This window comes from Geosmithia morbida, assembly GCF_012550715.1.
Source record: "Geosmithia morbida isolate 1262 chromosome Unknown scaffold_13, whole genome shotgun sequence".
Taxonomy (NCBI): domain Eukaryota; kingdom Fungi; phylum Ascomycota; class Sordariomycetes; order Hypocreales; family Bionectriaceae; genus Geosmithia; species Geosmithia morbida.
Window position 1 is genome coordinate 626,880 of NW_023336200.1, and position 19,036 is coordinate 645,915.

Consider the following 19,036-nt stretch of genomic DNA (forward strand, 5'->3'; position numbering starts at 1 on the left):
CTTATAAAAAAACAGTTCAAGTCATTCATAAGTGGATAGATAGGTTATCCTGGCTTCCCGTTGGTTTTTTGTTTTCATTTCCATTTTCGCTTTTGATTCCTTCTCTTCCCTCCCTCCATCTAAGACATCCGGTTGATGCGCTCCCTCTCAACCTCGTAGAGGAAATCGTAGTAACCCTTGTCAAAGTGGTGGACGCGGACGTAACCGTCCTCACCACCGGAAGCGTAACTCTTGCCCGTGGGATCGGCAGCGACGGTGTTGAGGGGACCAAAGTGGCCACGCACACGGCCGACCTCGTCCTCAAAGATCTTGTGGTAGAAGCGGGCCTCGAACTTACCCTGGCGGGCAGAGGTGCGGGTGACGTCCATGGCGGCCTGGCCACCGCCGAGGATGACGAAGTCCTTCTTTGGGGTGATACAGGCGCTGTTGAGGGGGGTGTCGGCTGTGTACGTCTTGAGAACCTCGAGGTCGCGAGCGCTGATGAGCTGTTGGGGGTGTTTCGTTAGCATATTCTCTATTTTATTTTTTTTCAAAAATAGAGCGGATGGATAGGGAGAGGGAGAGAGGGAGAGAGAAGGGAGGATGGAGTCAAAACATACCTTGGACGTCTTGTCCTTGCAGGCAGTGATGAAGTAGGTACGGTCAGAGGACCACTGGAGGTCGACAATGGGCTGGTTGAGCTCGTGGATGGGGACATTGTCAATGAGCTCGCCGGTCTTTCCGTCGTACTGGCTGATGCTTCCGTCCTCGTGCCCGGCGATGATGTACTTGTCGAGGTAGCTGAAGCCGGCGACGGTGGCCTTGGACTCGTCGCAGACAATGGTCAGGAAGCGCTCGTCGGTCTGCTCGGCGTCGACGTCGCGGTTGATCTCGAAGACGACAATGTTGGACAGGTAGCCCATGCGCTTCTCCGTCACGCCCAGCAGCTTGGTGCCGTCCTCGTTGAACTCGACGCGCTTGACGGCCGTGGGGAATTCCCACGTCTTGAGGCAGCGGCCGGACTTGACGTCCCACAGGCGGATCGTGTTGTCGGCCGAGCCCGACGCCAGCATCGTCGTCGTGGGGTCGACATCTACCGTCCAGATGGCTCCCACGTGACCCTGGTACGTTCCCAGGCGTTCGCCGTTGTGAGAATACCACGCGCAGATGTGCTGGTCCTTGGCGACCGAAAAGATGAGGTCACCGTCGAGGTTGTATCTGTTAGGGGAGAAAAGATGCGGCGCACCAGCAAGTCAGTAATTTTTCCTTCTTCTTCTGTCCCCTCTTCACCCTCTTCACTGATTGAAAATCCGCCCTTCCTTCCCAAATTTCCTCTCTCGAAAATTCGCACCGCAGGGCAAATTGATCGTGTGGTGATGAGGGGGTGGGGGCAGCCATCAGGCAGGGTCTTCATTCAATCTCTCGCAAAGCGTACCGGATCTGGGTGAGCGCACGCTCGTGCCCGGAAAGAAGGATAGGTCTCATATTGGGCAGATCGGTAAAGTTCTTTCGACTCCGGTCACAACTCGAACGGAAAGGGATGTGGGCGGGGAGGGGTCGGTCGAAGGAGGTCGCTGGTGATCTAGTCAGAGGACTTGAGGCGTGGGAAATTTTGGGCGGGTTGTGCGTTTTGGTGGGGCAAGAGTTGTGACTCCCCGCGGCTGACGCCACAAGGGCCCAGCCATGACTGTGGCGGAAGTTGGGACCTGGACCTTACCATAAATAATCTGTTTATGGTGTAAAGGTACAGTAACGCATGACCTGTGATATTAACACAGTGAAGAGCTCCCCCTTTTGGAAGAAGAAGGCCTGAGGTACGCCAACTGTTCGCCTCCCGAGGGCCTGGACAGGAGGCACGCGTCAGAACGAAGATGGTGCTGATGCTGGACTGATAGTATCGCGTACACACACACTCTCTGACCTGCAAAGGGGTGTCACCTTCTTCTGTCCATCCGCCTTCGCATCATCTCTGAGCAAGCAGCCGCCTCTGTTGACCAGCCTAGCTGTCTTTTCTGCTTTGCCAGGCACCAGCAACAGCAGCAGCAGCAGACCCAGCGGCTTCTCACACTGCCCGACGCGACAAGATCTTCGAGGAGTATGTGCCCTGCCTGCGTATGTAGGACAAACTCTACGACGTACTCTAGAGCCACTTGACAAGCCATCGTTTGCTGTCATACAATGTACCGAGGGGTTGGCAACCCGTCAATACCCGCCATCAGACGCTGCCGGCGCAGCATGGAACGATATCAACGGCGACCTGCTACAATACAAGTCTTCCGAGCCTGTTGTTCGCAGGACCCAGTTTGAGGCCCCAGTTCTCGGTATGTGTATGCAAGCATTGGCTACTAGTAACGTGCACGGGATGATTGTACTGATCGGTGAGAGAGATAGATAGTGGTGGCTCTTTTGCCCCTTACGGCAGTAGTGGCCACACACGACGTTGGTGTTTGATCACCCAAGCACGGCAAACAGCCGCGAGGCCGACGGCTGCTGAGCCGAAGAAGCCCGAGTCCCTCACTACGGGCCTAGCAAAAAAAAGAAATTAAAAAGAAATTAAAAAAACGAGTTATGCTGGGTAAGATGTACTCGATGTTGGGTGTTGGGGGCGGAATGTCGCCGATCCTGACTCGGGGCAGACGCCGATTAATCGCCGGGTGCTTGAACAGAGCCTGTTATCATGCAGCGGTTTCAGGCGTCGGCAGCGCTATTAGCGGAAGTGTTGACGGTCATGCTAGCGGCAGTCAGCCCACTACCACCGCTAATACCCTTATCGGAAGGAGCAACGCATCACCTTGCCCTCTGCCCCGCTCCCCCTCCTCTGCTTCATCGCGGCCGACCTTGGCAACAACCTCGACAGCTTCTCAGTCACATCACCTCACCCATAGCCGTCTGATCACCACCGCGGCCGGAGCCATGGTTGCCACAAAGCTTGATGGCACTGCCATCGCCAAGTCTATTCGCGAGCGCCTTGGCATCGAGGTTGCTGAGAGGCAGAAGCTCAACCCCAGGTACAAGCCCTGCCTCAAGATCATCCAAGGTATGCCCTCCGTTGCCCCCGCCTCCTCTCCCGACATCGCTTTTGCTGACCTGGACTTTTTCTTATGCAGTGGGCGACCGCTCAGACTCCTGTATGTGGGCAGAAACGATCCGGACAGCACCTCTTTCTGCTGCTTACCTGCTGTTGCTGCTGGCGCAAACCCGCTGACTTGACGTCCTCTAGCCACCTATGTTCGCATGAAGCTCAAGGCCGCTTCCGAGGTACGTCTTACTACGTGGCAAAGCCAGCACCCTCCCCGACAGGCTAGAAACTTACACACACCTTGTCTCTCCTCTCTCACAGGCCAACATTGATTGCGAATTGATCCACCTGCCCGACGACATCTCGGAGCCCGAGCTGCTCGACCAGATCCGCTCGCTCAACCAGGACCCCGATGTCCACGGAATCCTCGTCCAGCTCCCCGTCCCCGCCCACATCTCCGAGTACGCCGTCACGTCTTCGGTGGCTGACGAGAAGGATGTCGACGGCTTCGGCACCAACAACATTGGCGAGCTGGCCAAGAAGGGCGGTAGCCCCCGCTTCATCCCTTGTACTCCCAAGGGTGTTATGCACCTCCTCAAGGAGTCGGGCGTCGACCTGGCCGGCAAGGGTGCCGTCGTCATTGGCCGCAGCGACATTGTCGGCAGCCCCGTGAGCTACCTGCTCAGGAACGCTGACGCCACCGTCACCGTCTGCCACTCCAAGACCAGGAACCTCCAGGAGCTCCTCAAGACGGCCGATGTCGTCGTCGCCGCCATTGGCAGCCCCAATTTTGTGGAGGGTGAGTGGCTCAAGGAGGGTGCCGTCGTCATCGACGTGGGCACCAACTTTGTCCCCGACGAGACTAGGAAGACGGGCTTCCGCCTGGTGGGCGACGTCAACTACGAATCGGCCTGCCAGGTCGCGTCGGCCATCACGCCCGTCCCTGGTGGGGTAGGACCCATGACGGTGGCCATGTTGATGCAGAACGTTGTCGACGCCACGACGCACTATTTTGAGAGGCAGAAGCTGAGGAAGACGATCCCTCTGCCTCTAAAGCTCCAGGACCCTGTGCCGTCCGACATTGCCGTGTCGAGGTCCCAGACGCCCAAGCAGATTACGCGCATTGCCGAAGAGGTTGGCATCGCCCCTCACGAGCTGGAGCCGTACGGAGCCTACAAGGCCAAGGTGGACCTGAGCCTGCTTAAGCGTCTCTCGCACCGCCGCGACGGCCGCTATGTGGTCGTTACGGGCATCACGCCCACGCCGCTGGGCGAGGGAAAGTCGACGACGACCATGGGTCTGGCCCAGGCTCTGGGTGCCCACCTGGGACGCCTGTCGTTTGCCAACGTACGCCAGCCCAGCCAGGGCCCTACCTTTGGTATCAAGGGTGGCGCTGCCGGCGGTGGCTACAGCCAGGTCATCCCCATGGACGAGTTCAACCTGCACCTGACGGGCGACATCCACGCCATCACGGCGGCCAACAACCTTCTGGCTGCGGCCATCGAGACGCGCATCTTCCACGAGAACACGCAGAAGAACGGACCCCTCTACCGGCGCCTGGTTCCGGCCAAGAACGGGCAGCGCAAGTTTGCCCCCGTCATGCTGCGCCGCCTCAAGAAGCTGGGCATCGACAAAACGAACCCGGACGACCTCAATGAGGAGGAAATCGGCCGGTTTGCACGTCTCGACATTGACCCGGACACGATCACTTGGAGGCGCGTGCTGGACGTCAACGACCGCCACCTTCGCGGCGTGACGGTCGGCACGGCGTCGACGGAGAAGGGCCAGGCGCGTGAGACAGGCTTCGACATCTCGGTGGCGAGCGAGTGCATGGCCATTCTTGCCCTGAGCACCAGCCTGGCGGATATGCGCGAGAGGCTGGGCCGGATGGTGGTTGCGTCGTCGCGGGCGGGTGACCCGGTGACGTGCGACGACATCGGTGCGGGCGGCGCCCTGACGGCGCTCATGAAGGATGCCATCAAGCCCAACCTGATGCAGACGCTCGAAGGCACGCCGGTGTTCGTGCACGCCGGTCCGTTTGCCAACATCAGCATCGGGCAGAGCTCGATCCTGGCAGATAAGCTGGCGCTCAAGTTGGCGGGCACGGAGCCGGACGAGGACCACGACGCCAAGGCCGGCTTCGTCGTGACGGAGGCCGGCTTCGACTTCACCATGGGCGGCGAGCGTTTCTTCAACATCAAGTGCCGGGCATCGGGACTCGTCCCGGACGTGGTGGTGGTCGTGGCGACGGTGCGCGCGCTCAAGGTGCACGGCGGCGGCCCACCCATCGCACCCGGAGCGGCGCTGGACCCGGTGTACAAGCAGGAGAACGTCGAGATCCTACGGGCGGGCTGCGTCAACCTGCGCAAGCACATTGAGAACGCGCGGTCGTTTGGCGTGCCGGTGGTGGTGGCCATCAACAAGTTCGGCACGGACACGGAGGCCGAGATTGCGGTGGTGCGCGAGGAGGCGATGGCGGCGGGCGCGTCGGACGCCATCCTGGCCAACCACTGGGCCGAGGGAGGTGCCGGAGCGGTCGACCTGGCCAGGGGCGTCGTGGCGGCGAGCTCGAAGCCCAAGGACCTGACGGCCTCGGGCCAGCTGCGCCTGACGTACGACCTCGAGGGATCGATCCAGGAGCGCATCGAGACCATCGGCCGCAACATGTACGGGGCGGCGGGCGTCGAGTTCAGCGAGCTCGCGCAGTCCAAGGTGGACACGTATACCCGGCAGGGATACGGCAACCTGCCCATCTGCGTGGCCAAGACGCAGTACTCGCTGTCGCACGATCCGGATCTGAAGGGTGCTCCCACCGGCTTCACCATTCCCATCCGGGATGTCCGCATGGCTGCGGGTGCCGGTTATCTGTACGTCTCTCTCTCTCTCCCTCTCTCTCCGTCTCCTCTCCCCCTCCCTTCCGATCTTATCTGACAGGTACGAACAGGTACGCCCTTGCGGCTGATGTCCAGACTATCCCCGGTCTCCCGACGGCACCGGGATACCTCAATGTCGATGTCGACACCGAGACGGGTGAGATTGACGGTCTGTTCTAGGCTAGGGAGAGCGGCACTGCGTAGGTAGGTAGTATTATCAGTCAGTACAAATCGGTAGCACATACGTAGAGTGTGTGAGGGACGGCCGCCCTTGATTCAACGAAGGAGCGTGTACGACGGGAAGCATTCAACACAGCGGGTAGAATGGGTTCTTTGGGGGGTTTTTTTTTTAAAAAAAAAACCATCTTCTTCTCATCTCATCCATTCAAGTGAAAAGATTTTCAAATCAACTGTTTTTTTTTTGGGGGGGGGGGTTTATTCAAATCCCACATACATGAAACATGTGACGGTTATCGAGTATCAGAAGGGCTGTACATGCAAGTCTGTACGGAGTATCAGTTGTGCGAGGAGTCCTATGAAGTCAGCGAAAGTCACGTGCACGATACTCACCTCAACTACGTCACTGTGCGTCTGCTACTCCTTCCTAACTATGTCACCTCGTAACCCACACCTGGCGATATGAGGCTACGTTCAGACCTGAAAACGGAAGGATATGCTTGATTGAAGATGTAGCAGGAAGGTGAGGCTCCCTGCTATTACCTACGTATAGCGAGAACATGTGCGTCCGGCAGATCGTTCCGCCGGACCCGTACGTCACGGGATCCACACCACTATGAACGGAATTGTCCATGGAAATATCCGGGACATGGCTGAAACTGACAATGTACTCGTACCCGTACATGCAGCTGTACTGTCCTCGGACCCCGTAATATATTGATCAGCGCACAGGATAACGTGTACCGTGCACACATACGGAGTACACATACCGAGTACACATACCGAGTACACATACCGAGTACATATATACAGGCTACTCTTAGTCGTATCGATGCTGTAACCTGCAACAGCCCGTTTGAGCACTGGCAAGATGACCAAACTCTTTATAGCGATTCGTTCCCACAGGGCCAACAAGTGAGTTCTGCGACCAACAGACTGCAGGTACACCAGAAATCGAACAATACATGTGTACCTTTTTATTTTCCAAACATATATATATATATATTTATTATATGTATATTCTTTTTCTTCCCTCCTGAGGCGATAGCAACAACCTATTCGTCCAGACGAGAACGACACAACGATTCTATCTTCTGGGCGCTCTTCTTTCTCTTCTTGATTTCTTTCTTCTTTGGAACTGACATATATATAAGAGCCGCTCTGCCTCACTTTTTGGTGCGGTCTATTATCTCTTAGGTTTAGCTCGGATCATATGAATGACCCGTTCCCCGACTCTGATCTCTTTTCTTTCTTTTTTCTTTCTTTCCCATCTTTTCCTCTTCATCCACTAATTGACATCTTTGAAGAAAAACATTTAAAGAAGAAGAAGAAGAACGGCATTGGGTCACAGAAAAAGAGAGAAGGAAAGAAAGAAAGAGAGAGTGAGAGACTGAAGAAGAGAGGAAAGACAGACAGGATGCTTCAGGTCATAGTACTCGGTCTGGCTGGCCTGATAGTCTACTGGGTATATACCTGCCTATCAAGTCTACGACGCAACATAGCAAAGGCCAAAACGACGGGTATACGATATATCATAACTCGTATGTTCTCTCCCCCTCCCCTCCCCCTTTTTCTTTTTCTCTCTCTCTTTTTTCTTTTCGGTGAATAGAATATATATATATATGTATATATATATATAAAGAGAGTGGGAAGAAAGAGAGGTAGAGAAACAGAAACAGAGAGAGAGACGAACAGACAACGGCAAAAGGAAGAAAGAAAGAAAAGAACCTGACCAGAAATCAGCTTGCTCACCACACTTTGCCTTGTGGGTCATCTTCAACAAACCATTCTACAAGACGGTCACGACCGTCCTACCGGCCCGGCTCTGGAAGTCATGGCTGCCCCCCATGATGCCAGACTACTCGTGGTACGACGGTCGCGGCCTGCACGACGACCCCCGCCTGGGTGACATGTACATGCTGGTCTCGCCCTTCTCCTTCCACGTCGTCGTGTCGCGCGCCGAGGCCGTGACGCAGATCACGTCAGCCGCGCGGGACAGGTACCCCAAGGACACGGAGACGTACGGCATCCTCAACCAGTTCGGCCGCAACGTGCTCACCGTCGAGGGCGCCGAGTGGCGCGTCCACCGCAAGGTCACGGCCTCGTCCTTCAACGAGAGGAACTCGGCCCTCGTCTTCCGCGAGGCCGTCCGCCAGGCTCAGGGCATGGTGGCGTACTGGGAGCAGGAACTCGGCGAGAAGGGGGAGGTCACGGATGTCGTCACCAGAGACGACGAGGCCAGCGAAGAAGTAGGACACGTCGTCGTCGACACGGCGACGACGACGACGGCGACGACAGCAAAGACAGCAAAGACAGCAAAGAACAAGGATATCCTACGCACCGTCGAACGAGATACCATGCGTCTGGCTCTCAACATCATAGGCTACGCCGGTTTCGGACTACGCCTCCTCTGGCCGAACCAGGAGGCCCCCGCCGACGCCGACGCCGTCGAGCTCAAATACGGCTCCATGGTCCCGCCGGAGGGCTACACCATGACGTTTGCCAGCGCCATGTCGGAGCTCCTCCTCCACATGTTCCTCCTCATGCTGACGCCGCACTGGCTCCTGCGCATCCTGCCCTTCGAGGTGACCCGCAAGGCCATCGAGGCTCGCGAGGCGTACCTGCGTTACGTGGACGAGCTCCTGGAGCACAAGATACGGCAGGTCGGGGAAGTAGATGGGGACGAGGAAGAGGCCGAGGACGAGGTGGAGGGGGCACGAGGGAAGAGGAAGGAGGAGGGTATGGATCTGATGGGCCAGCTGGTGCGGTCGAGCTACGTAAAGACCAAGGTGCCGGGGGCAGCGCGATCGGGAGGAGAGGAGTGGGAGGTACGGATGAGCGACCAAGCCCCCCTGAAGCGGGACGACATCACGGGCAACGCCTTCATCATGATGGTGGCCGGCCACGAGACGACGGCCAACACGCTGCACTTCACCATGCTGCAGCTGGCGGCCAACCCGGCGTCGCAGCGCCGGCTGCACCGCGACCTGGATCGGATCCTGCCGGCGACCGACGCCGAGGGCAAGCCGATCGACTGGGCCGGCGACCCGTCCGTATGGGGCTACGACCTCGTCGCCCCGCTGCAGGCCAGCATGGTGGGCGCCTGCATGAACGAGACGCTGCGTGTGCTGCCGCCCGTCGTCGAGATCCCCAAGGTGTCCTGCCCGCAGGACCAGACCGTCGTCCTCGATGGCGAGCCCGTCGTCATACCGGCCCGGTCCATCGTCATCATCAGCGCCGCCGCCGCCCACATGAACCCGCGGCACTGGCCCGCCGAGCCGAGCCGCGTGAGACCCGGCCACGACGACCTTGCCGATTACGTCCCCGAACGATGGTACAGGCAGACCATTGTCGGCAACGACAAGGACGAGAGCGAGGAAGACGAAGGGGAACTGAAGAAGGAAAAGAAGACGAAACCGCCTCGGCAGCAGAAGCAGCAGCAGCAGCAACCTACATCTGCGAGGGGACTAGAAGGAGGACAAGGGGCGAGTACAGGTACTGGCGGTACAGGCGGTACAGGCGGTACAGGCGGTACAGGTTATCCCGGCATCGGCATTGGTGGCGGCAGCAGCAGCGGCACATCCTTCTTCAGACCGGAACGAGGCGCCTTCGTCCCGTTCAGCGACGGGGCGAGGGCCTGCCTGGGCCGCAGGATAGCCCAGGTAGAGGTGCTGGCTACGCTGGCGGCGGTGCTGCGCGATCACAGCGTCGAGCTGGCCGTGGACGAGTGGGCTACCGACGACGAGGTGGACGGCATGGATCGCACGCAGAGGGCGGAGGTGTTTATGAGGGCCAAGAGCAGGATGCTCCAGGCCGTGGCCGCGTCTTCGTCGCTGGTGACGCTCAAGATGCGCGGGGCCGAGGTGCCGCTTCGCTTCGTCAAGAGGGGGCACGAGAAGTTTATCGACTGGCTCGACAGTGATGACGAGTGACGGGTCGTCTAGCGCCTTGTAATTTTTGAATCACGGCTTGTAGGTTGTGATTCCCAGGTTCTATCTTGTGTGTGTGTTTGTGTATATAACCTCCTGATTTGTAACCTTTGTATGGGATATATAATACTTGTAGAAATGTATTTACTAATAGTAGTAATGAGCAGTTATTATTGTTGGTGAGTGAGTGAGAGCGTCTAGACGCACGTGGACTCGCACGAAAGTGCAACGAGCATTATTAGTCGGCACGCATAATGGAATTCCACAGGTGGAGCAGGACTCGATCTCTACTTATCATTGCTACGTGGTGGACCGTAACAGTGATTGCGACGTACGAGTACATATAGATGACGCTTCCTCGAAACTCTTCTGTCTGGTTGCTGGATCGGCCCCGTTGCTAGGCAGGGGTGGTCGGGTAGGGGGGCACCGGGGCCAAGGCCAAAGCCAGGGGTGTGTGTTGTGAGGTAATTGGCGGTGGATGAGAGTGGAAACTGACGCGAAATGAGACTTTTCTCGTCTTCTTCCCCTTTTCCTTTACCGCGTGTTATTATTGTATACGACGCGTGTGGAGTGAGGTCATATGAGAGCAACACAGATGCACACAGAGGGGGATGGCAATGGCGATGGTGATGATGACGATGAAAAGGGAAGAGAAGAAGGAGAAGAAGAAGAAGAAGAGGGAAAAGAGGGAAAAGAAGGTAAAAAAGATCAATCAGGTCGCACCAACAACTGGAAATGGAAGTGGGTGAGGTTGGGCAGAAAGAGCACAAGGCAAGAGCGAAGCTAAAAAGAGGGAAGGAGCAGATGGCGGAGAAGGAAGGAGCAAAGAGCTGCCGGCACAGCTTGAGACTGATGCCAGACGAACACCCAAACTCTCAGGTCAAGATAGCAGAGCAATGCCAGTAGTGATAATTAGTACGAGTAATCTGTAGAGTATTAACCAGTCCTACTCGGAAAATACAGAAGATATCTAACATATCCGGCAAATGGCCGAATGGCCAAATCACAACATACCAAGGTACTGTACTCACTGACTGGTACGAATGCAGTACAGCCAGTACATGACATGAACAAAGCAGCGGCGTCTTTTCCCTTCTTACCACTCGTCCCTTGTTCCTTCCCCATTCATCAACGGTCCGGCTCCTCCTTCCCGGAAAAAAAAAAGAACAATATTTCCCTCCTTCCTTCCCCTCCTCTCTCCCACCCAGTCGCGCCTGCCACTTTTTTCTTCACATTATTTCCCACTACGCGGCTCCACGCTATGCCAAATATCACTATTACTTATTAATGCTTTACCCACCCACCACCCGCACGCGCCTTGTCGATAAAATAAACAAATCATCCCCCCCCCCTCCTCCCCCAAAGTATCTCGGTACCCCCGTCTGCACCAGCACCTTCATTCATACGCTGCATCACCACCGTCACCAACCACCACAGCCACACAAAAGGGTTCGAAAGATTTTATTATCGTTCTTCTCCTCATTCGCAAAGAGGAAAAACAGAGGGGCAAAAAAAGACTTCCGAATTTCATCCCGCGCATACATCAAATCTTGCCGTGACTTATCCGTCACTGCTAGCTTCCCTTGAGCAATCCACCGCTTCCAAGCTTCACCCCGTCATGTCTACCTCATCAACAAACAGCTGGCTGCGCGGTCAGCGCAAGTCTGATCTCGTCGAGATTGCCGAAAATGTCGGTCTCCAGAGGTGGGTTCATCTCTCCTTGACTTCTCTCTCCTCGTGTTCTTCCCATTGTACTGCATCGGGCTTTGCGACTTGCGCCTTGTCTGTATGCGATGGGTCGTGGCGTGTGCGCGACGGCGCGCGCGTTTTGGCCCACCGCGTCGCAAACAGCAGCCACCGGCACCGCCTCTGCGCGCGCTCCGTCGCAGATAGCCCCAAGATGCCGATATCGCCAGTAAATTCAGGGTAGTCTGTGGGAAAGAAAGAAGAACGGAAAGGACATACGATCTAACATTCGCACACAACAGCTACGAGAACCTGAAAAAGGCTGAGCTCGAAGTCGCCCTCGACGAGTACCTCGCCGAGCACACCACGCGCTTCAGCTCCAGGTCGGAACTGTTCGGTTACTACAACAGCCGCTCCAAGGCCCTCGGCTCCCCCGTCAAGAAGGAGGGAGCCGTCAAGGACGAGGCTGAGAAAGCCGTCAAAGTTGCCAGGCGCAAGGCCTCTAAGGCTGCCGAAGAGATTGCCAACGAGTGAGTGTTGACTCTGCGCGTCGCGAATGCGCCCCCGCCCCTGATATGCGAAGCATACATGCCTACATACCGTCCGGGACAACCCCCACGAGACTAACCTGATCGCGCCAGGACCGAGGTCATATCGCGTACCCCCTCGTCGGCGCTCGTGCAGACGCCCGGCCGCAGCTTCTCCCAGGTGGCGTCTCGGCTGACGCTGCCGGCGACGCCTGCCGACGTGGCCCACGCCGTGGACCGGTCGACCCTGGCGGTGCGCCAGCGCGTGTCGTCCCTGTACACGCAGAGCGGTATCACGGACGTGGCGACGGCGACGCGCGACTCGCTCAGCACGATCCACTCCATCGTGCTCCTCGTCAGCGCATTCGAGCTCCTCTTCGTCCGCGCCGAGGTGCTCCCCAGCCGCTACGCCTTCACGGTGCCGGCCGTGCCGGCCATCGGCACCTCGGACTACCCGGTCTACCTGCCCGACATGTTCCTGCTGCTGACGTCGTCGTTCTGGTACCCCGCCCTCACGTGGGCGCTGACCAGCCTCGTCCTGCCCTCGCTCTTTGGCTACTTCTTCAACCTGAGCGCCACCAGCTCCGTCAACGCCTCGGCCCCGCGCACCCGCGCCCGCGCCGCCGCCGTCCCGGACTACGCCGTCGACCCCCTCACCTTCAGCGTGGCCAAGGCCCTCCTGTCCTTTGTCGTCTACGGCCAGAAGGCCACCCTGGGCGGTCTCCTGCCCGTCTCGTCCATTACCCGTCTGGACCGAGCCGTCTACGGCGGATACAAGGGTATCCTGACTGGCACGGCCGTCACCGGTCTGGCCAGTATATATGATGCCGTCCTTCGCAAGTAAAGTCGATCGAATCAGCCAGATTCCTTTGAATGCTAGCCTCTTTTCTTTCTTCACACTCACATACTCACACACCCACACACTACACATACCTCTCTCTCTCCCACTTGACCATGCCTCTCTGAGGGGAGAAGCAAGCAAATACCCGTTTGTTCTTGTTGGTGATTATTTTTTATGTTTTCTCTCTTGTCGAATTTTCTGGGTATCTCCTTTTTGAATCGTCTTTTCCAAAGGACACTTTTTGTCTTATTTTTTATTCCATTGCGATGGGATTGGGAATTGGTAGTGGTGGTGGTGGTGGTGGTGATTGGTGAATGGATTGCCTTTTTTTTTCCCCAAAAAAAAAGCGGTTGATGCCTCCTCCCACTGGGTTTGTCTCTCCCTGTTTTCGTTTCCGTCCCTTTTCCGTGTTTCCTTTCTGTTTTTGGGTAGTTGGATTGTGGTGTTTTGTTTTTCTTGGCTTTCTCAATTTTTATTTTTATTTTTGGTTTTGGTTTTGTTACTTGTTTCTTGCAACGAGTCAATGAAGGGCAATGTTGTTTATTTTTTAACCTGGTTTTACTTTTCTTTTACTATACGGACTTGGGATTCATCTGTTTTACTCCTACTTCACCTGTACTTGTACTTGTAGTTGCACCCGAGTCTGTACATGTGTACGGAGAGTACTTTTTGTTTACATGTGCACTCGACTTTTCTGTATGTGTGTGTATGTGTGTATTTGCACTTGTACATGTACGTGATGACATCAATTATACATGTCTTTCTCCCCTCTTCGCCCCCCCCCCCCCCCTAATACAAGAAAATAGAAAAAAAGAGAGGGCGGGGAAAAAAAGGAAAAAAAACAGACTTGGTATCCAAGAGAGCTGCTCGTAGATAGCAAAAAAAAAAAAAAAACAGGATGACAATAGAAGAAAAGGGAAGAAAGGAAAAGGTCAAAAATGACACGAGACAACAACAAAGGAGAAAGATGACAACGCCGTTCCTTGTGCATTTACATATTCATCAACAGTAACGATTATTAGAGCATGAGAGAGAGGGGGAGAGAGACAGTGTGTGTGTGTGCGTGTGGGTTTGCGTGTGAGAGGACGATGCGTGGAAGAGAGATAGAGAGGAAGAGAGAGAGGGCAGGAAGTGAGTGGGAAGGTGAGAGAGGATGAGAAAGATTATTCGTCGGGATGCTCCTTTTTGATAGGGTGGACAAGCATACTCCTCAGACATAGCCTACCTGTACTCGACTCGCTCGACTCCTCCTCGACTCCGCCACGCAGCTTGCCAGAGTCCGGACTGTTCGAGTGCTTGCCCCGTCCGTCCTTCTGGGCGTACCCCAGCCACCGACGCCAGATCATGCCGGAGAAGGCGCTGTTGTAGTACCAGCTCGTGCCCTGGTGGTTGTGCTCGTTGCTCAGGTCAAAGGGGCTGCCGTGGCCGGACGTCGAGTGGTACTCGCCGCCGTTGAAGGCGTCGTCGACCGCCTTGCCGAACGGCAGCCACGCGCGGTCCAGGTAGACCGGGTGCGGGCCAAAGACGCCCTTGAAGCCGTGGTGGAGCGCCACGCTGGTCGGGAACATCTCGGGGAACATGGTGTGGTGGTGGCGCCAGACCTCCTCGTGCATCGCCATCAGGAGCCGGCGGCTGAGGCGCGACGCCGTGATGATGGACGCCCGGCGCGGCGGGGGGGTGGGGCCGTAGCCCGTCGCGTCCAGCCCGAAGAACCAGCCGGACTGGTCCGTATCGAAGATGGGGTTCAGCGTGATCAGGTCGGCCGCCTCGCCTACGCCGCACCGCGCCCGGTCGTCCCTGTGGACGTCGCAGTCGTCGGGGAGGACCGACTCGCCCTTGGACTCGAACCGGAGAGACTTGCGGCCCGAGAACATGAGCGGGCCAAAGGGCGTGGGCAGGCCGGACCGCACCGTGTCCCGCTGCGTCTGCTGCGTAAAGTTGTCCCACGTGCCGTGGTAGGACGGGATGTAGTACCGCGCGTTGCGCTCCCACAGCAAGGCGCGGGGCTGGGCCTCGCCAAACTTGCCCAGCCGGTCAAAGAGCTCGTAGTAGCTGCCGACGTGGCGCATGTCCATCTCCCAGTTCCAGAAGTGCTCGTACTCGGGGTGCTCCATGGCGAAGATCTGCAGCGGGAGGTGGCCTCCGCGGTACACGCCGTGGAGGTCGCGCCCGCTCGGGTTGGAGTAGGCGCTGTCGAACTTGCCAGGGTAGTACAGGCGCATCTGCGGCTCGCTCCACAGCGACACCAGCCCGTGGAACTCGGGCGGTACGTTGGAGTCGAGGATGCGCTGGACCGTCTCCGGATCCGACCAGAACGGCACGTCGGCGTCGCGCACCTGCACCAGCATGTGCACCGCGTACTCGCCGCCTGACCGGAGCGCGAGCTCGTTGATCATGGCGCGGAAGTTGAGGATGACGTGCTCGGTCCAGGCGAAGTCGGTGTAGCATCGGACGACGACGGCGATGCGCGCCTTCTTGCCGGCCGCCTTCTCCATCTCGCCCGTGTCGGCGTCGACGGTGCGCAGGCGGTGCCTGTTGGAGTCGAAGCAGCGCTCCTGGGCATCGGCCCAGTCCATGTTGGAGTAGTCGATCTGGCCCGTCCGGTCCCAGACGAAGCTGCTGCCGGCGCTCTCCGTGTCTTCACCCACACCCACGCCGCCCTTGTCCTTGGAGTAGCCCAGACCGTAGGGGCCGTAGCGACCGAAGCGGTCGAAGCAGACGTCGTCCCTCATTCCGAGCACTTCGTAGGACCCGAGAACGGGGTCCGGGTAGTACGCCGGAAGGGCATTGTACGCGTAGATGTCGGGGGCCGGGGTGGACTCGTTGGCGTCGAGGAAGCAGGGGACGACGGAGGCGTCGGCGTCGTAAGGGTCGTAGGGGTCCGGTCGCGGGACGGGCGATTGGACGGGAGGTTCACGGGCGGGAACGGACACATGGGGGTTAGGATACTCGGGGGAGTGTTGGCTCGGGGGCACTAGCGTTTTGAGGCCATGAAAATAGCCGTTAAGGCTGGGCCAAGGTCAGCAAGGAATGGAGCAGAGCAGAGGCAGGACGTACTGTGTAAATCGCAGCCATGGCTTGCCGGTAATTTCAGCCTGGTATTCCTCTTTTTTAGCTTGCAGATCTTGGTCATCACTTTCACGCTCGCCACCACCACTGTCACTGTCATAATCACCATCCTGGTCCTCGTCTCCCCGGTCATCGTCAATGTCAATGCCGCTGCTGGGAAGGACGACGACAATGGCCTCTCGCGTCTCGGATGCGGCATAGGGCGCATCGCCGACTCGGTCCGGCCTGGGCTCGGTCCGATCCTCTTCCTTGGTGGTGGGGTCGGGCTTGGACGCAGCGGCACCGCCAACCCCGGCTGCTTCTTGAGGCTTGTGACCCTGAGCGGCAGTTGACGACGACGACGACGACGACTGGCCAGATTGATCGCCATGGTCTCGGTCCTGTCCCTGACCTTGACTGCTGAGGTAGTCCTGACCGATGCGGTGGTGGTCCTGATCCAGATGGGGGGTGATAGCGCCGGAATAGCTTACAGGCTTGCGTCGGTAGACGATAAAACCCACGACGAAGAGCAGAGAGACGGCGAGGATCAAGACGCGCTTCAGATTTGGCTTCGCCAAGATGTGAAAACGACCCCTGCGCCTCAACGGCATAGGCATCCACGAATTGTCATGGCCTGTGCCCAAGGGTAGGAGGGGCTCATCGTGCTCGTGGCCGTCTGTGGAGGCATGAGAGTCAGAGCGGCTGCTACTCATGCTGACGGCTGGCTTGCTGTGACTCGAGACACTCTTGAAACTGTCACGACCAGAGCATCTCCGGACCGCGGCGTAGGAGAGAGAAGAGGAGCGTTCGAGATGGGTGTGTTCGGATCAGCCCGTCGGGGGTGAGGGAGCGCGTCGCGTCGGGGTAGGAGGTAGGATCGGGAGGACAACAGCGAGAAGGAGGCCAGACGGTTCAAGAAGAAAGGAAGTCACAGACACCCAAGGGCCTCTCGAAAGCGAAGTGCTGTGTCGGTGGTGGATCGAGTCGACAGAGTAAGAGCGAAATAAAATGGTAAAAAAGAGGGCCTGGGAGGATGCGACGACCAGAGAGGACGCGGGAAGGACGGACCAGGGGTCTGTCTGCTGGTTGACCAATGCGGCGGGCACACAGCGGATGGCCCGTGGCGTAGGCAGGAGAGGGGGGAGCCAGAGTAGCTTGGAAGAGAGGGAGGGACAGTGGGACCTTGGAGTCAGGCCAAGTGGGTTCTCGGGGGGGACAGTGGACAGCAGGCTGTGGACAGTGATGGAGAGCAGTGTAGACAGTGAACAGTGGGACCTGGTAGTGCGTGCGTAATAGCGTGCGCGGCACTCGGGCACCACCGCCGAGGAGCGGACGACGTGTGGCGCAGTCGGGCGTCGTCTGGTTGGAGACAGATGTGGCGCGTGAGATCTTCCGGGCGAGAGGGATGATCTGTCGCCCGTCTCTGGGGGTAGGAAGCCGGGGGGGGGGAGGGGGGGTTCGAGTATCAGCGTAATACTTTTTGCAGGTATCACACTATCTTCGGACCTTTGAGGTTTTCTCCCTCCTCCTCTTTCTCGTCTACCACCGATTAGGGGTTGAGTATTACTCCAGTATGGTGGTGGAGTCGGTGATGATGACGACGCTGACAAAAATTCTTAGCGTAGCAGCATCACAGGAAGCTGAGCGTAGCTAGAAGGACTATCATGGTCAGACGTAGCTTTTCACACCAACCGAAAAAAAAAAAAAAAAAAAAAAACGGAAGACGGAGAAGGAAAGAAGGGAAGACAGAAGGCTGGATATCAAAACAGAGAGAGGGAAGGGGTAGGAGTAGTGCGATACATACATGTGAGACAGGGTAGTATCAGCCTCTGCTGACTGGGGGAGCTACAGACAGCAGAACGAGGTCGTCGAGACAGGTAAAGAAATTATAAGGTGCGAGGTGAGTGGGAGGTGGTGATGTGAGTGTCGATCAGAGCTGGTTGGAGAGAAGATGGGGAGCAGGTGGGTGGAAGAAGTGGGCAAGAGAAGAGAAGAGACGGAGGAGAAGGAGGGAGAGAGAAGATGCAGGTGGGTGTGTGAGTGAGCAGCAGCGATGGTAGCGGGGAAGGCGGCGTGCGCGTGTGAGCGGCGTAGCCTCGGGAAGGATCCAGGATGAGGTGAGACGAGAGAGGACGGGAGGCGGGACGAAGAAAGACGGAAAGGGAGATGGCGATGGGATGTTGACGAGAGCGAAGAGGAGGGAGGACGAGGGGAGGAGGACGGATGAGATATGGAGTTTGGACAGGCCAGTGACGCATATGAGAGTTTGTCGTCGGCTAGCAGGCTGGGAACGGGCGTGTCGGGAGCTGCTACGGAGTGCTGGGTAGGTAATAATAACTAGGAGTACCGACCAGTAGGCCATGTCCCAACACAGCTACTACATGTACGATATTACTCGGCAGGACAATACATGTACTGCCTGTACATCAAACAGACAAGGGAGGTATGTGGGTATCCGAGAGGGAGGGACCCCTCGGGGACTGGAAGGGATGGACCCTTGGGCGCCTCGGGTCAGAGGAGAGAGGGGGGGGGGGGGGGGGAGGGATTGGTTATCATTTCAACTTGCGGGGGTGCGTCACATATTAAAGCGCGGATGTGTGTGTGCGCGCGTGTGCGTGTGTTATGTTCTGTTCCGTTCCATCTTGTCGTCGGACCCTCCTCTCCCAAGGCCCAAGGATGGATGGACCCTCCCGGCCGAGGCTGGGATGGCAGACAAGTTCTGTCAGGTTTGTCGGGAGAGGATGGACTGGCCTCGGAAGAAGTCATGAGTGATGATAAGACTACTACTACCACTAAGAATTCTCTCTCTCAGCATGTGTACGTTTTATCTCTCTACAAGTAATCTGTACACGGGCTGTATTATACGCCTCTATGCCCTTCTAGACAGTTTTCGCTCTACAGATTTACAAGGACAGAGTTCTATACAGCCTATATATCATGTACAAGGCCCCCCCCCC

At 57.3% G+C, this 19,036-nt stretch overlaps 5 protein-coding genes across 5 annotated transcripts; 3 read left to right on the forward strand and 2 right to left on the reverse strand.

Moving 5' to 3' along the window:
* Positions 1-119: 119 nt before the first annotated feature.
* GMORB2_2544 (translation initiation factor 3 subunit I) lies at positions 120-1,464 on the reverse strand (the record flags this gene model as incomplete). Its single annotated transcript, XM_035464524.1, has 3 exons — positions 120-485; positions 600-1,197; positions 1,415-1,464. The coding sequence occupies 3 exons, from the start codon at positions 1,462-1,464 to the stop codon at positions 120-122; spliced, it is 1,014 nt and encodes a 337-aa protein (XP_035319710.1).
* A 1,428-nt stretch (positions 1,465-2,892) lies between these two features.
* On the forward strand, positions 2,893-6,051 carry GMORB2_2545 (methylenetetrahydrofolate dehydrogenase (NADP+) / methenyltetrahydrofolate cyclohydrolase / formyltetrahydrofolate synthetase; the record flags this gene model as incomplete). Its single annotated transcript, XM_035464525.1, has 4 exons — positions 2,893-3,016; positions 3,200-3,237; positions 3,320-5,865; positions 5,943-6,051. The coding sequence occupies 4 exons, from the start codon at positions 2,893-2,895 to the stop codon at positions 6,049-6,051; spliced, it is 2,817 nt and encodes a 938-aa protein (XP_035319711.1).
* A 1,847-nt stretch (positions 6,052-7,898) lies between these two features.
* On the forward strand, positions 7,899-9,980 carry GMORB2_2546 (Cytochrome P450; the record flags this gene model as incomplete). Its single annotated transcript, XM_035464526.1, has 1 exon — positions 7,899-9,980. The coding sequence occupies one exon, from the start codon at positions 7,899-7,901 to the stop codon at positions 9,978-9,980; it is 2,082 nt and encodes a 693-aa protein (XP_035319712.1).
* Positions 9,981-11,595: 1,615 nt separating this feature from the next.
* GMORB2_2547 (uncharacterized protein) lies at positions 11,596-13,034 on the forward strand (the record flags this gene model as incomplete). The annotated part of the gene is made up of 3 exons (XM_035464527.1): positions 11,596-11,681; positions 11,966-12,193; positions 12,305-13,034. The coding sequence occupies 3 exons, from the start codon at positions 11,596-11,598 to the stop codon at positions 13,032-13,034; spliced, it is 1,044 nt and encodes a 347-aa protein (XP_035319713.1).
* Positions 13,035-14,194: 1,160 nt separating this feature from the next.
* GMORB2_2548 (Protein of unknown function (DUF3405)) lies at positions 14,195-16,792 on the reverse strand (the record flags this gene model as incomplete). The annotated part of the gene is made up of 2 exons (XM_035464528.1): positions 14,195-16,040; positions 16,089-16,792. 2 exons carry the CDS (start codon positions 16,790-16,792, stop codon positions 14,195-14,197), a joined length of 2,550 nt encoding a protein of 849 aa, XP_035319714.1.
* Positions 16,793-19,036: the final 2,244 nt, after the last annotated feature.